This window comes from Phacochoerus africanus, chromosome 8 (genome assembly GCF_016906955.1).
Source record: "Phacochoerus africanus isolate WHEZ1 chromosome 8, ROS_Pafr_v1, whole genome shotgun sequence".
NCBI lineage: Eukaryota > Metazoa > Chordata > Mammalia > Artiodactyla > Suidae > Phacochoerus > Phacochoerus africanus.
The window spans coordinates 89162443-89178213 of NC_062551.1; the positions used below are offsets into that span (position 1 = coordinate 89162443).

Consider the following 15771-nt stretch of genomic DNA (forward strand, 5'->3'; position numbering starts at 1 on the left):
AGAAGCCACACCCACTGGAGCAAGCAGGGAAGAATTGCTCCAGAGGGCCTGGTTTGGGGGCAGTCCTGCCGGGAGAAGCTGGCCCCAGAATGGGGTGGGGGCTGGGAACCCCCTGGGACCAATCACCTGGAAGAGGGTGGATCTGAGGCATTTTGTACGGACTGCTCTTCCTCCCACTGCCCCTCTTCAGTGTCCTGGTCCTCCGGAAGGGCTGTGGCGTTTGTCACCCGGGGAGAATCCGGCTCTGTCCAGAGCTTCAGCTGGACCTCGGGGCATTGGTCACCTGATTGTGACCTTGGACAGCTCATCTCAAGGAGCCTGTGACCTTTTCGGTAAAAGAGGGTATTTACACCAGTCATCCCGGACAGGGTAACAGTTGCACAAAATAGTGTTACGGAAAAGTTCTGTCAAGGTGACACCAAGCAGGGCTTTTTCAAGTACAGGTTATGATCGATCAGAGGGCCATGAAATTAATCTCGTGGATTATGACTGAAATGTATATGTATGAACAGGGAAGGAATTGAAAAGAAAATATCAGAATGGATTGTACATCAGTATAGTATTGTGATATTTTTGTTTCAGTTATATATAGTTAAGTATGTATGCAGGGTAGGAAACTTTTTTCTTTTTTTTTGTTTAGGGCCACACTCATTGCATATGTAAGTTCTCCTCAGGCTAGGGGTCGAATTGGAGCTACAGCTGCAGGGCTACACCACAGCCACAGCAACGCGGGATCAGAGCCACGTCTGCAACCTACACCACAGCTCATGGCAGCACCGGATCCTTAACCCACTGAGCAAGGGCAAGGATCGAACCTGTGTCCTCATGGATTCTAGTTGGGTTTGTTACTGCTGAGCCACAACGGGAACTCCCGAGAGTGGGAAACCCTTTAAACTGTTGGTCATGATCAAAAAACTTTTGCAATACTCTGTGTAAACATCAGGAACAAACATGTGTTGAGGGAAGCACTGTTCAAACTGGGGCCCTTCACCCAGAGCAGAGAAATAGCACCAATACTTACCTAGGTCAGTCCCTCAAATCCACGACATCCTCTTTCCGTTTTGCCTCCCTGCTCCACCACACATGTAAGAACAAACTCAGGGTGGGCCTGGCTTTTTTGAGGGAAAGCTGAGGTCCAGCATGGACTCACTGAGCTGTAGGCTGCTCCTGGGGCCCCCTCTCCACTAGGCCCCTCCCGAAGTTCTAAGGTTCTTTGTGCCCGGGGTCCCAGGCTGGCCCTCCTGCTAGCCATTCTCTACCTCCTGGAACACCCGGCTTTCGGATCCTGGCTCCATACTCTGGGTCTTCCACTAACTAGCGTCTCCTCTTCCTCCAGGTATTCGTTACATTTCTATAGGCTTTCTGGAGAGGAGTTATCAAGACATGGGTCCTGGCTCACAAATCCCCTTCTCTTCTCCCCGGGCCCCACTGTTAGAGACTGAGTGCCCTAGCAGCCTGCGCCTGGAAGGCCCATCTCCTTCATTTGAGGCTTAGGAGTTACCTCCCTGAGGCAGAGACTCTCCAGTTTGCTATTCCAGCATCCAAAGAAATTGCTCAGCAGGTGTCGCTGGAGCTGAAGGCATCATAAGGGCAATTCTGGACATGGAGCTCCACCAACCAAAGGTGTCTGCTGGCGGAGGGAAGGGTCTGGGTTCGGCCCCACGTGTGCCAGACATCCCTGGCCCAACAGCGTCACGTCTCCCCAGGGGCAGTGGTGGGCAAGGGGGGCTCAGGGTTGAAGGCTTGGAGTAGGGCCCTCCCACTCCAAGGGACACCCATGTGAAGAGCAGAGGCGGTATCTGTTTTTCTCACATGAACTGGGGCTAAGGGCACCTGCCAATGACCCGGCCGGCCAAGCACAGAGCATGTGCTGTCCGGTTAGGGTGGTCGTCCCCTTTGCACCCACCCCGCTCCTTACAGGTGAAGAGCAGCCACTGAGGACCAGAGAGAGGCATCCCCAGGGGAGAAAGGCACAGAAAGAACAGATTTTATGGATTTATTTTTAAAAAACAAAAACAAAAGGTTAAAAAAGTCCTTCATTTCCAACCCTGCCTGGGGGTGTGAGTGGGGGAATAGAACAAGCTGAGAAGGGGGCCCAGCCTCCCCCTTCCCCCCATCGAGGAGAGCCCCACTCTCCCCAGGAGCCTGCAGAGGACAGGGCAAGTCAGAGGCAGGCCCTCGCCCTTCCTGCCCCACCTCCTCCTCCACGGCAGCTCACACTGCTGCCAGCAAGTTCCAGAGGCAAAGAAGTGTGCGAGTGGAGGCCGAAGGCTGCCTTCTTCACCTCAGCGGTCACTCCAGCGCTTCTGCCCTCAGGCCTTCGATGGGCGCCCCCACTGGGCTCCTGAGGCGGGCGGGCAGGCGGACAAGGAGGCTCGGCTCGGCCCGGCCCACTAGCAGCTTCCTTAATGCCGTCTGTGATACAGCAGGGCAGTCAGGGGACGTCACAGTGCAGGGAAGGGGCTCCGGAGAGACCTCGACCTCTGGAGAGGAAACCCTCCTGACCCCGTGGCTTTCTGATCTCGCCTCTCTGCACTGAGGCTGCCCGTCTTTCCTATTCCCCATCCTGAGGCTGAGTGGAGTCCAGGACAAAGCACTAAGTGGCTGTTTGCTACAAAACACCTGGAGATGCCAGAGGGTGGCTCTCGGCCTGTCTGTCAGTCCAGGCTCCCACACAGTTACACAGTCACACACACAGCGTTAAGGCGTCTGTGCCAGCAGGCGTGGCCAAACTGGGCCCAGCTTCTCTCTCTCCACCTGCAGAGGGTGAAGGGGGAGAACCCTTCTGGCTGCTTGAGAAACAGGCTGAAGTGGGAGAAGCTGGCAACGGAAGAGTTAGCCAGGCCTGGAGAAAAAAGTGGGAGGAAGGCAGGCAAGGGCTTCCGAGGCCTTTGATCCCGGCCTGCCCTTGGAAGTGACCCAACTCAGGTTGGGAGCCCTGACCATAAGCCCCCTGGAAAATGGGGGACGGAGAGAGGGGAAGAGAGCGGGGCTAGAGTAGTGGGACTTCGGAGGAAGCCAGTGCTATCAGTATTTACAAGCGTAAAGCCCCATCTGCTGCGCCGCCTACCTCTCTGCCCCTCCCACGGAAAGAAAGGCCCCTGAGAGCCATCGAGGAGGTGCCGAGACCTCCCCAGCCATGCCCCACGGGGAGGGCCCCTTCCCTCGACCAGCCCTGTTTCTGGGCCCCCAGGAGTGTCCAAAGCTGGCTCTGCTCAGTCGGGAGGAGGAGCCCTGGCCTGCCCGCCGCCGGCGCGGCCAGCCCTAGGAGTCCTTGAGCATGCTGATGCGCGCGTAGATCTTGAGGGCGGGCCCCAGCTTGATGTTCATGGCACTCATCAGGTGGTCCTCCTTGAGCAGCAGCAGAGCTTGCCCGTCGATCTCCTGGGCGCGGAATTCCTCTGCTATCTCCTGGCAGCCTGAGGAGAGGCCACCAAAGACCGTGTCAATGAGAGCGACCGGCAGTCACTGCCCTTCAGACGCATCCTCTCACCTGATCCTCACGACCACACCCCCGGGGAAGGTGTTGCTGTTGTTTCAGCTCAAGAGAGGCTGAGTGCCTCGCAAGGAGGCCGTGCCCCTTGTTCACGTGGGTGCTCCTTCATGCCCCCTCAGTGAACCGGGCTGACCCTGGGAGAGTCATACGGTGTCGTGGAGGCTAGATCTCGAAGGGCACAGCAGCTTCCCCTTGGTCTCTGGAGTAAGCCACCACCGTGTCGTGAGGACACTCAAGCAGCCCTCAGGGGAGGCCTGCCTGGGGAGGAACTGGGACCTCTGCTCTCAGCCAGCGGCTGCCCGAGGGGGCACTTTGGAGGGGTTGCAGCTCCCTGCCGTCAGGGAACTGCAGCTTTTGTTGCCATCTGAGTGAGGCCTGGTAAGACTCCGAGCCAGAACTGCCCAGCTAAGCCCCTTCACAGTCTAACCCCCAACACTCCAGATGAGAAGGGATTATTGTTTGGCCATGAGGCTTGGGTACCCTGCTTCACAGCAGCAGGTAACCCCTGCAGAGTCTGGCATCTGGCTTGGAGGGGGGGTCTTGGGGGGGTGCTGCTGTAACCATGCCCTAACAGTGTGCAGTCGGGGGTGTGGCCTTGGAGCTGGAAGGACTTGGAGGAGAGTGTCAGGGAATATTCAAGGTGCTGTGAGAAACTGAGTAGAAGGCTGATGGCCTTGGAGGACACGGCTGGGGAGGCTTAAGGGAAAGCAAGGAAACCATTACTGGAAACTGGATGGAACTTGATCCTTGCTATGAAATAGAAAATTTAGTAGCACTGTTGCTGGTGGTAATCTGCGAAGCCAAGCCACCCCCTGCGCCGAGTGCCCTAGCTAGGAGGCCTCAGAACGCTGCAGGTCCTGCCTGGCTTCCTACTGCAGAAAAATGTGAGGACGAGGTGGAGGAATGCTATGTAACAGGAAGGAGCCTGGATGGGCTGGTTTGGAAAATCCCCAGCCTCTCCAGGAGGCGAATGATGCTAAAACTAAGAAATGGTTTCTAGGCAAAGCCCAATCCAGGACACAGTCAAGAAAGCACGGTCTAAAGCTGAAACTCAGGGGGTGACTTACATCTTTTGTTGTAACCTCGGAGAGCCTGAAGCTGCAGCTTCAGAGATCTGTTGCATCAGAAGGCTCTCACAGGACTTGATGGGTGTGCCTCACGGAGCCTTTCCATGCAATAGCCTGCTTCTAAGATCGTTAAGGGCACTGCCTCAGCTTCAGGAGAAGCCTAGTGTAGGGAAGGGCTTGGGGACCTTTTTGGGTATGGGTTTTGTCTAATGGACCAGACCCGAACTGGATTCATAAAAAGCCCACAAAGACTTTCAGAGAACCATCTGGAAGAAACACTGCTCACTTGGACTGAAAGGGTCAGAAGGTAATACAAAAGAAAAGCAGCAAGAAGTAGGCTGAGAAAACCACCCCACTGAAAACAGGCTGCTTTTCACAGGAAAGAAAAGGTGACTCGGAGGGAAAGAGAATCACTGCAGGCTTTGAGTCCTATCAAGGAAATGCCAGCAAGTGCCCTGATATGGATCAGAGACTCCTGCAACCTCCCATGTCGTCCCTTTTTTTTTAATTTATTTTTTAAATGTTTTATCTTTTTAGGGCCCTGCCTGCGGCAGAGGGAGGTTCCCTGGCTAGGGGTGGAATCAGAGCTGCAGCTGCAGGCCTACACTGCAGCCACAGCAAAGTGGGATCTGAGCCGCGTCTGGGCAACGCATCTGGCTTTGCGGCAATGCCAGATCCCCAATCCACTGAGCAAACCAGGGAGCAAACCCACGTCCTCATGGATACTAGTCGGGTTCGGAACCCACTGAGTCACAACAGGAACTTCGTGTGTAGCCCCTTCTTGAATGGGGCATCCTGAATGGGCACGTCTAAGTGGTTAGCCTGTGCCTGTCCCACCAGATCCTGGGTTTGTGGCAGGATGTGGATAACCTGTTCCTTGGCCTCGGGTCTTCAGATTGAGAGGAATCACATGTGAGGATCTGGGCCCAGGGAGCCTCATCTGTGCTTGAACCTGAGTTAGGTGCCAAGATGCTGGACCTCAAACCACTGCTGTAATGGGATGAGACTCTCAGGGCCTTGGGTGGGGGTGAGGGTGTTCTGCAGGAGGGAGGAACATGAATCATCGGGGTGAACGAGGTAACCAGCCTCCGAACAGCTCCCAATCATCCCTGCTTCCCTTTCATGTCTTCATGAGTCCCTCACAATGAATGAGGTTGTCCTGTGTGATCAATAAGCTATGGCTGATGTGACAACATGTGACTGCTGAGGCTAGATCATAATGGGCACAGCGGTGGCTTCCACCTTGCTCTCTTGGATCACCCCTTGTGGGCACAACTGGCTGCTGTAAGAACACTCAAGCAGGAGCTGGTTCAGAAAAGAACCACGTGGAGAGGAACTGAGGCTTCTTGCAACAGCCACACCCTCCTTGGGAATGTGTGAGTGGGGCTCCTTGGCAGAGGATCACACAGCCCCGGTCGAGTTTTCAGACGGCCTGAGCCTTGGCGGACATCTTCATCACAACCTCGAAAGCGTCTCTGAGGCAGAACAGCCGGCTGAACCACTCCCGAATTTCTTACCCACAGTACCTGTGCGCTATCAAATTTGGGGGATGCAGCAAGAGATAACCACTACCCTGGGTTAAGTGGCAGAGCCAGGGTCTGTGTAAGCAGGAAGTCTGCTCTTTTCTTTCTTTCTTTTTTTTTTTTTTTTTGCTTTTTTAGGGCTGCACCTGAGATATATGGAGGTTCCCAGTCTAGGGGTCGAATTGGAGCTGCAGCTGCCAGCCTACAGCAATGTAGGATCTGAACCATATCTGCAACCTACCCCACAGCTCACAGCAATGCTGGATCCTTAACCCACTGAGCGAGGCCAAGGGTCAAACCCACATCCTCAGGGATACTAGCTGGATTAGTTTCCTCTGAGCCACGATGGGAACTCCCGCAAGTCTGTGCTTGATGACTACACCCCACTTCGGTCTCCTGTGGTCGCCATCAATACCTGACCTGTTCAGCGACTGGTGAGACTGGCAGAAGAAAATGGTAGAGAAGCTCTGGGGACTCACTGAAAGCAGGTGTGCAGATGTGAGGTTTGTCCCTAGATCCAGCCCTCGAGCTGTCCCGCACTGCACGGCCGGGTTACACACAGCCACCACCCACCTCACATGCATGCGTGTCTTCCTGTCTCTACTCAGGGTATTCCTGAGGCAAGCCCTCCATCAGGCACAGGCCTGTGTGCCAGCTGACATTCGGGTGATGTTTCCTTCACTTGATGTTCTCCTTGACAGATCTCCTGGGCTCCCGCCTGACGCCCCTCCCAACCCACCCCAGAGACACACAGGTTTGGTCACAGCATCACCCTCCATGCAGGCTCCTACCTGGGCCTGTAAATATGTCAATTACAGCCCCAGAATAGTATTTAGAGTCTGTCTGTGCTAGAATGTGAGCTCTTACAGGCAGGCACCTCTTCCAGCTCATCTCTGCACCCCTGGTTCCGAACCTGAGTCCCTCACAGAACTTCTTCATCCCTCCCAGTGGCCCCCTCATCCCGCGCTACTCCAGGCGGGCGTGGACTCCCAAGGGCCCTACCTGGCAGGGAGCGGATGAACTCGTAGACGTCTTCCACGTTCCATTTGGTGGGCTCACTTGGCAGGAAGTGGTGTCCCATGCCCACGAGGTCCCGCATGTGCATGTCCGGGAGCTCCAGGTCCCGCTGGCCTTGTCGCCGGCGGGAGGTGGACGAGCTGGCTGAGATGGGTGACAAGGGTTCCTCGTAGCTTGAGTTATCTGAGCAACGGCTGGAGTCCTCCTGGCTGTGTGTTAGCTGCAGGGCAGCAGTGACGGAAAGGGGTACAGTGCCTGCTGGCTGAGAGCGGAGAGAAACCATTTTCCTCAGGACGGGGGAGAAACCGCCCTGAGCACAGTGTGGGCAAAGGCAGCTAGCGTCTCCCTTTCCCACACTACGTGTGCCTCCACGCAGCTCTGCATTCCTAGATCAAAAAGCATCTTCTGTGATGTCCCCTCGCTGAGCCTAAGCAGAGTTACTCCTGGTACTGGACTATATAATGCACTGTACTGCAACAATCTGATTATGTATCTGTTTTTTTTTTCTTCTAGATGTGGGTTTTGGGGTTTTTTGGCTGCGCTAGTGGCACAGTGCCAGGGATCAAACCCATGCCACAGCAGCGACAATGCTGGATCCTTAACCTGCTGAGCCACCAGGGAACTCCCCAGGTAGGGGGTTTTTAAGCAGGGCTCTATGGGTTTGGGGGGATGGTCTGGGAATCACCTGAAAGAGCATGTAAAAGGTGTGCATGTGCACTTTGGAACCCACCCAACTTTCATCAGATGCTTAAAGAGTGTTTATGACCAAAACAGTAACAGTAAACTGCAAATACATGTAAGGTCAGAGGCGTAATACTACGCTGTGAGTTCCTTTAGTACAGCTTAGAGCTTTACTGCCTAACAAGGTTTTTGGCATGAAGCCAGTGCCAAAACATATGAACAAATGCCCATGTTCCTGGCAGGGACTCAGCGCTCTAATGTTCTGAGGCAACAAGGCGGGGCAGGAAGGGGTGCCCGCCTCCTTCTTGCCTAAGCCCTCCACCGAAGACAGGAGCTGAGAGCCTGTCTCTCTGCAGGGCTAGGTGGGGGAGCCCCACTTCCACAGCCCCAGGAGTCAAGGATGGAGGCAGACTGGAAGAAAAGGGTGAAGTCGGGACAAGGTCACAGACAAGAGCAAGTGAAGCATCCATAGGTCTAAATGAAGGGACCTATAGAGAGACAAGGGGGAAGCTGGATCTGGCCGGCGAGGAGAGATGAAACCACAATGGAGCACTGACTCCCGAAGTGTCTGGCTCCCGTCAGGATGGGAGGTCGTGAGAACTCGAGAGAATGAGCTGCAGGCTCTGCCAGCCTTCTCACCTGCTTCTTGGTATCCTTGGTAAGTGTTGGCAGACTGGTTTTGCTGGCCCGACGGCGGTTGTGGGTCGCGGCTCCTGCCTTCTGCAGCTTGCTCCGGTCCGAGTGGAAAAGGCCCACCCGTTTGGTGCATCCCACGTTGTACCTGCCAGAGTCCAGGCAACAAGGGGAGTCAGGGCAGCCGCAGGGCAAAGGGGCCCCAGGAAGAGTTAAGAGCAGCCAAGGCAGTGGGCAAAATCGGAGTTCGTCTCCTCATTCTGCTCCTAAGCCCATCGCTTATTACTGGCTGTGTGAATCGGGGCAAGTCACTCTACCCCTGAGCCTGCTTCCCTCTCTGGAGCTGGGGGTGAGACCACCCCGCCTCTTTCTTTAACTGGTCGGCGATGACACGAGCTAATGTACGCCAAGTGCTGATACAACAACTTGGGTCATGGCGAGAACTCAGGGCTGCTTGTGTCACACAGGTACCGTGTACTCTACTCTACATGTTACCTGTGCCTGGAAACTAGTGTCCACTGTCCTGATGGAGAGGAGCTTGGCAAAGCATCACAAAGGTGCCAAGAGGACCTCCAGCACAGCCAGAGGGGGGAGGGCTGGGGACAGCCTTACTCTCGCTGGTCTGCAGGGCATCTCTGCCTGGGGGCCTAGAGGGTTCTCCTGGGGGAGCTTGCAGCCTCTTCCGCCTTGGCACAAAGACCACCCAGGGCTCAGCGTCAGGCAAGTCTAAATCCCCAGCTTGAGGACTTGAGGCATAGTTACTTCTCCGCTGAGCCTCAGTTTCCTAACATGTCTGAAGAGCACAAGAGCAACACCTGCCTCGCAGTGACACTTTAAAGCTTAGATGGCATGAAGCATATCGGCCCCCAGGAGAGCCTGTGCACGGCAGCCTGCAAATAAACAACACTGGTGTTCCCAGCAATCCTTTATCTTCTAGGCTGGGCGAAAGCTCACAAAGGGAACATCTCTGGGAGCAGAGCAGGGGCTCTGGGCAGAACGTCTGGGGGAGGCTTAGGTAAACCCTAAGGAAAGGGGGGCTGCCAAGGACAGTGCTGGGGACACAGGAGACCAGCCAAGCGAAATGCCACTTCTTTCCCTTGGACTCCAAGCCGCTTGCTCTGATCTGCCTGTGGGAGTTCTCTGGCGCATGAGTGACCTTCCAGGTGGAGGAAACAGGTAGCTGGGTATCAAGGTGCATCCCTGAGCAAAGGGAAGGGGCTGGGCCCCGCAGCGGGCTGGGGCGCTTACCTTTTTGCACAAGCCATGGAACAGAAGCGCTTGGAACGCTTGAATTTGTAGGCAAAGTCCACCCGGCCACAGAGCTCACACTTGAGTTTGAGGGGAGTACCCTCCTCTTTGGATTCTGACAAGCATGAAAATCGATAAGTGTGGAGAAGGAGCACAGGACTGCCCACAGCCCCACCCGGGGCCTCTCTGCTCTGTCCTGCCTGTCCCCCACGCCCCAGAGCCGTGCCCAGCGGTGGTGGCAGCAGCTCAGAGAATGCCAAACTGCTTTCATCACTGCTTTTGGAAGGGGTACGGTTTTGCCCCTGGAAAGCAGCCCAGGGTGTCCAAAGACAGCTCCCGGATACGTGACAGTTTTTCATTTTAGAGACAACACATGGATGGGGAAGAACTGGCACCCCTGTTTATGGCCTTGGAAGACAGCAGGAGGCTCGGAGGAATACCTGAGGCTGTCACCGCTGGTCTGGAACTACCCCACCCTCTGTGAGGCATCGAGCTGGCTGCCAGCCTGGCTAACAGAGCCCGGGGGGTTCTGTAGCCTAGGCAGGCACCACGCCCGCCTCCTTTGAGTCAGTGGCTCATGTGGCAAGTGCAGCCCTTGCCTGGCCACCACTGTGCCTCCGAGCTGGCCCCCGTCCGGAGGATAGGCTCCTGAGGCAGTGGAGGAAGCACACGAGCTGCCTGGGGCTGCTCCTGCAGGCCTACAACTCACCAGCACTCAGACAGGAAAAGCCACTCATAGAATTCCAGGGCTGGAGGAGGGGCAGGGGATAAACAGTTCCCCGGGGCAGGGATTCTTGCTCATGTTCTAGGGACAAGGCTGAGCAGGCACTGGGGGAAACGTCTGGTCAACTGACATGTTCACACTCTCCCTGGCTCTGAGCCCGTCTGCACACACCAAGAAAGATGCCTGAAGCCCCGCCGACATCCTGTTCCACCCCGCCAGAAGCCCTTGCATCCAGAGTCTGAGACGCTACCTTGCAGATAGGGCTCCTCCATCTCCGAGTCAGTGGTGGTGGTATGGTCCTGCTGTGGAAGCTTCTCAGGCAAGAACCCCTGTGCATACTTCTTCTTGAGATTCCCCACCAGCAGGGACGAGCGTCCCACCTAGAGGACAAGGTGACATGGAGGCCATGAGGGTCAGGTGGCTTCCTTGCTAACCAGCCTCATCAAAATTACATGTATAAAGCACCCAGAACAGATGCTGGCCCCTGCATCCACACCCCCCAAAGCACACCACGCTCAAGGCCTGTTTCACAGTTTAGTCTATGAGGCCAGATGCCAATGGCCACTAAAATATGGGGACGGAAATGGCTTCAACCCAGGACCAGTGGATGGCTGGGGGGGTCAGGAGAATACCTCCTGTCCCAAGTGTCTAAGAGGCAGAGGTGGAGGCAGGGATCAGGTTCCCCACACCACCGGAACAAGGGCCAGGCCTAGCGCTCCCATGTCACTGGGCAGGAACACAGCCGAGGCTGTGTGTGAGTGTGCGTGAGCCAGAGACTCATCCTTTCCGGATGTCTTACTGCTCTCTCCCTTACCGCTGCCCCACCCGAGCCAGAGGGACAGGCAGCCACAGAAAAGAGGAGGAAAACGCGGACGCTGGGCCACACGGGAAGGCAAAGGCCTTTGGTGATGCCAGGATCTTGGACTGGCTGAGTCCCTCTCTGGTTCACTCCTTTTGCTGCCTTTTGGTCAGGCAGCCTGGGGGCCGGATCCCTAGCCATTCTGCCCCCGCCCTGTGAGACCAGCTGGGTTCTGGTATTTCTCTGGGAGGCCAAGGCAAGGACCCAGTCCCATGAGGGAACAGATGTGACAGGGCTAGAGCTACTTAGAGCTACGGTGCTCCGGGATTCCTCTGCCACTTTGTCACAGGCCTTGACCGACCTCCAGAGGGAAAGAGGACAAGAATCTTTCTTGGCATTTTTGTCTCTTGGCATTTCGGAAGGGCAGCCCACCCATCTCCGTTAATCAAGCTTAGAGACTTCGGCTGACCATTCAGCCGACTCCTGGATCCAAAGAATGCACAAGAGACAGAAGGCCCATGAAGACGCTGTGTCTCCAAGAGCTGGTTCCCTCTCTCACGAGAGAGGGTGGCGGGCGCCTGGCTCTGGGCTCCTCCCTCCCACAGAGCAGGCCACCTGCCTCCCCAATCCACACTGTGCGCCGTCAGCTCCGGGCGCTGTGCTCTGAGACTGTCCTCTTGCCTCTTCTCCACCTGCCCTGGCCTTACACTCTAACTGGGGAAACCTGATGAAGGGCCCCTTACTCTCCTTCACTCCCCTTTCAAAGGCTCTGTCCCCAGAAAAGAAGCTTCAGGCTCAAACTCTGTTCTGTGGTCTTCCTTTCAGATAGATCATGAGATGTCTCCTCTACACACGTGCCTTTTGCTCTCTAACGGGCCACGGTGTTGCCGTTTGGGGGTTTTGGCATTAAAACCTGAAAGAGGTCTCATCTCCCAAAGTCCATCATCCTGCACCAAACGCCCCAATGTGAATGCCCTTCCAACCAAGGGGGTTGCACTTCACCAGGCAGGGACACAGCTGAGTCTGGGTGGAAACTTCTAACCAAGGGTCCTGCTAACTAGTCTTAGTCACTGACCCCTTCTGGACCTTAGGGAGCCACTCAATCCTACAAAGAAAATGGCTCTGATATTCCTTTGGGGGAAAGTTAGCAAGGGAAGAGCAAAATTTTCACATATTCAGAAATTTCACATGGAAATGTAAAAATATTCTAAGACACATCCAAAATATACTTATTTAAAAAAAAAAAAAAAAGAGGGGAAAAGAAGTAGTCCGTACCGGGAAAGGCTCCGCCCCCTCCTGGATCACAAACCCTTCGATAACATGCGTCAGGATTTGGGGTTTCACAATGGCCTGTGGTGGTTTATTCTCACCATTCTGGGGGGCAGTGCCGGTGATGCTGGAGGCAGAGTTTCCGTTCCCTGAGGTCATGCCGGGGCTGCTGAGGTCGGTCAGTGCATGAACAATGCCCTGCCCTGTCTCTGTACAAGGGAAGCAGGAAAACACAAGCAGGGGAGGTCAGCACCAGGTCCAGGCCGGCAGAAGGACAGCAGGGACGCCACAGCACCCGGCTTCCTCCCGGAGCCAAATGGCAAGGCAAACCCAGCAGTCCCCTCCCTCCCTCAAGGACCCGTTCAAAAGTGGTGCAGTTTCAACAGACACACCATCAAGTGTGACTACAGTCTGCTCTGCAGCAATGCAGCTCGACGGCCAGCGGTGTTTCTTAATTTCCCCAACTGTGCTAGGAGTAGTTCCAACACTTTAAATAGGCAAGGATGCTGTCTTTGAGGAGTTAAGACCTTGGTCAATGTTGACCTGGACAAACAAGTTAACAGCCGCTCAAGAGAGACAATATATTCAACATGGTATCTAAAAGCAGGATGAAAAGCTGAACCAGGCATAAGGCTTGGGGTGTGATGGGGCCTGGGAGAGAGAGGTTGAATGAACCTTCTCCGAGGTTCCTCAGGGAAGGGGTAGATGCCAAGCAGGCTGGGAAAGGTCAAAGTATGGAACCTCAAGGAAACCCCACTCCATCAGCTGCCTATGCGGAGACTGATTTTCTGGGCTCACTGCGTTAAGACGCGCGTGTCCACTTCTCCACCAAGGAAGCCACCAGGCAGAGCGGAGGTTTTCTACGCTGCTTCTCCAAGTCTTATGCTCCCAATCAAACCACTCGTTCGTTCAGTTCTCAGCTCAAGAGCCAGTGAGTTCCAGCCAACCAGATTCCTCCCCCTACAGACAGCCTCACCTAAGTTCTCCTTTCTGTGGGCCTGCCAGTTTTCCTCTGAAAGGCCTACCAGGGCGCTTCAAACAGTGTGATGAGGTGCTTCTAGGCACCCACACCACCAGGGACCTCCTCTTCCCCACTTCAAACAGTACCTCTCATTTGGTGCTTCACTGTTTTATAAGCAAGTTTTATCTCCTCATTTTGGTAACTCTCCCACCACCCCTGCCCAGGGCCCTTCTCTACCACCAACTGTGTGAGTAGGGGCTGCCTTTCACCTGGAACTTCCTAAAAAAGAAAAAAAGAAAAAGCCATTTCTTTACTGCAACAAGGCTATTGACAGTAAGCCTAACCCAGGGTGTGTATAAGTGTTACACATTTAAAAAACGATTTCAGTATATTTATTAGTTAGGCAATTTTTGCACGAAATTTTTATGAAGATGCTCTTCTCTCATGTTAAAGATCTAAGATACATACCACAGAACAGGAATTCTCAATGCTTAGTTACATAGCATGGGGCAATACAAATAAATTCATTTTAGAAAATGTTTATAATTGGTTCATTTTCTTGCTAGTAGTTTTTGTGTGCAATAAACTGAGATAAATCTTTTTTTTTTTGGATTAAAAAAAAGAGTTGGCCATGACATATGCTTTAGCACTGAGACCTCTGTAATTTAACTGTAATACATTTCAGAGCTAAGCAGGAGTCACCTAAGGGGTGTGATTAATGAGATTTTTTAAAAACTAATTTTTGGGGGTGTTTGCATTGTGGCTTAGCAGGTTAAGAACCTGATCTTGTCTCTCTGAGGATGCGGATTCGATCCCTGGCCTCCCTTGGTAGGTTAAGGATCCATCATTGCTGCAGTGTAGGTTGCAGATGCAGCTTGGATCTGGTGTTGCCGTGGCTGTGGCACAGGCCAGCAGCTGTAGCTCCAATTTGAACCCTGGCCTGAACCTCCATATACTGCAGGTGTGGCCATAAAAAGAAAAAAGATAAAAATTAAATTCAAAATAAAAAATATTAAAAAATTAATTGGGGGGGGGGGCAGAGAACGACAGTCATACCAGCAAGTTACAAAAATTTATTTCAGTGTTTACAGTCATTTGAAATTTTTTTTCCTTTTTGGCCACGCCCACAACATACAGAAGTTCCTGGTCAGAGATGAAACCTGTACCACAGCAGTGACCCAAGGAACTGCAATGACAATGCTGGATCTTTAGCCCACTGTGCCACAAGGAAACTGTGAAAAAATTTTTTTGACAGTTTTGACTTTTCTATAGGGATAAAAAACTCTTGGAATTTTTTTCTTCTTTTTACCCCTCGCACCTGTGGCATATGGAGGTTCCCAGGCTAGGGGTCTAATGGGAGCTGCAGCTGCAGCCTATGCCAGAGCCACAGCAACGCAGAAGCTGAGCCATGTCTGCAACCTACACTGCAGCTTGTGGCAACACCGGATCCTTAACCCACTGATGGAGGCCAGGGATGGAACCCGCATCCTCACAGACACTATGTCCCTGCTGAGCCACAATGGGAACTCTGCAATCAATCTTTCTAAATTGTAAAGGTTTGGGAACTGGAAAAAAAAATCTTTCCTTAACATTCTACGAATAAGAAGGATAGTGGTAATTACACAACCAATCATATTATGTTTCTTTGCTTTTAAATTTTAAATACTTAAGTCTGTATTTACATAATTGCATTTTCTCTGCTTTTATTTTAAAATATTTTTAAAATGCACAAAGAGAAATCCACATTTTATTTGAAGCTATAAATACACGTTGTTAAAGTAGAAAGCTTGCTATGTAAGTTAAAATTCTATTTTTAGATGATGGCCATCTAATTAGAGCCCAGGAAAATACTCCCTGGTTTCTCTAAATACAGATTACAGAATCATAAGATTCCCAACGCTGGGCCCTTCTCTATGACAGCCCCATCCGGTGATCTGCTGGCATCCGTTGGAAGACTGTGAGTGACAAAGGAACTCACTATCTCTGAAGGAGTCTGTTCCCACCTTGGGCACTTTAATAAGTTCTTGCTTACAATGAGCCAAAAACCTATCTTCTGTTAATTTCTGCCCGCTTATCCTGGTTCTAATCATATTCATATAAGGGGCAAAAACACAGGCTTAGACCTGGCTTAGAGACTGGCCTCTATCCCTCAAGTGAATTAGGGGCAGTCCTATCTGTCTCTGAGCCTTACTTTCTCCAGCTATAAAATAAGGACCACAGTAAGACCTACCCTGTGGTGTCACCATGAGGACTAAGTGAGAGATGAAGAGCAGTGCAGTGCCAGCACACTGGGAAAGGCTCCAGAAGCACTCTTGGTGTCCTGAAGGATGTCACTCAGGACCCCAGTATATGT

General features: G+C 53.2%; 1 protein-coding gene across 3 annotated transcripts in view; it reads right to left on the bottom strand.

Annotated features, from left to right (window-relative positions):
* Positions 1-1982: 1982 nt before the first annotated feature.
* PHC2 (polyhomeotic homolog 2) overlaps positions 1983-15771 on the bottom strand; it is a 111534-nt gene continuing 97745 nt past the window's right edge. For all 3 annotated transcript variants that reach the window (XM_047793152.1, XM_047793153.1, XM_047793154.1), the window contains 6 exons: positions 12464-12666; positions 10640-10769; positions 9666-9780; positions 8424-8565; positions 7089-7365; positions 1983-3419 (listed from right to left, as the gene is read on the bottom strand). In XM_047793152.1, coding sequence (XP_047649108.1) covers positions 3265-3419; positions 7089-7365; positions 8424-8565; positions 9666-9780; positions 10640-10769; positions 12464-12666 — 1022 coding nt within the window. In that variant the 3' untranslated portion in view covers positions 1983-3264. The remainder of the gene's footprint in view (positions 3420-7088; positions 7366-8423; positions 8566-9665; positions 9781-10639; positions 10770-12463; positions 12667-15771) is intronic.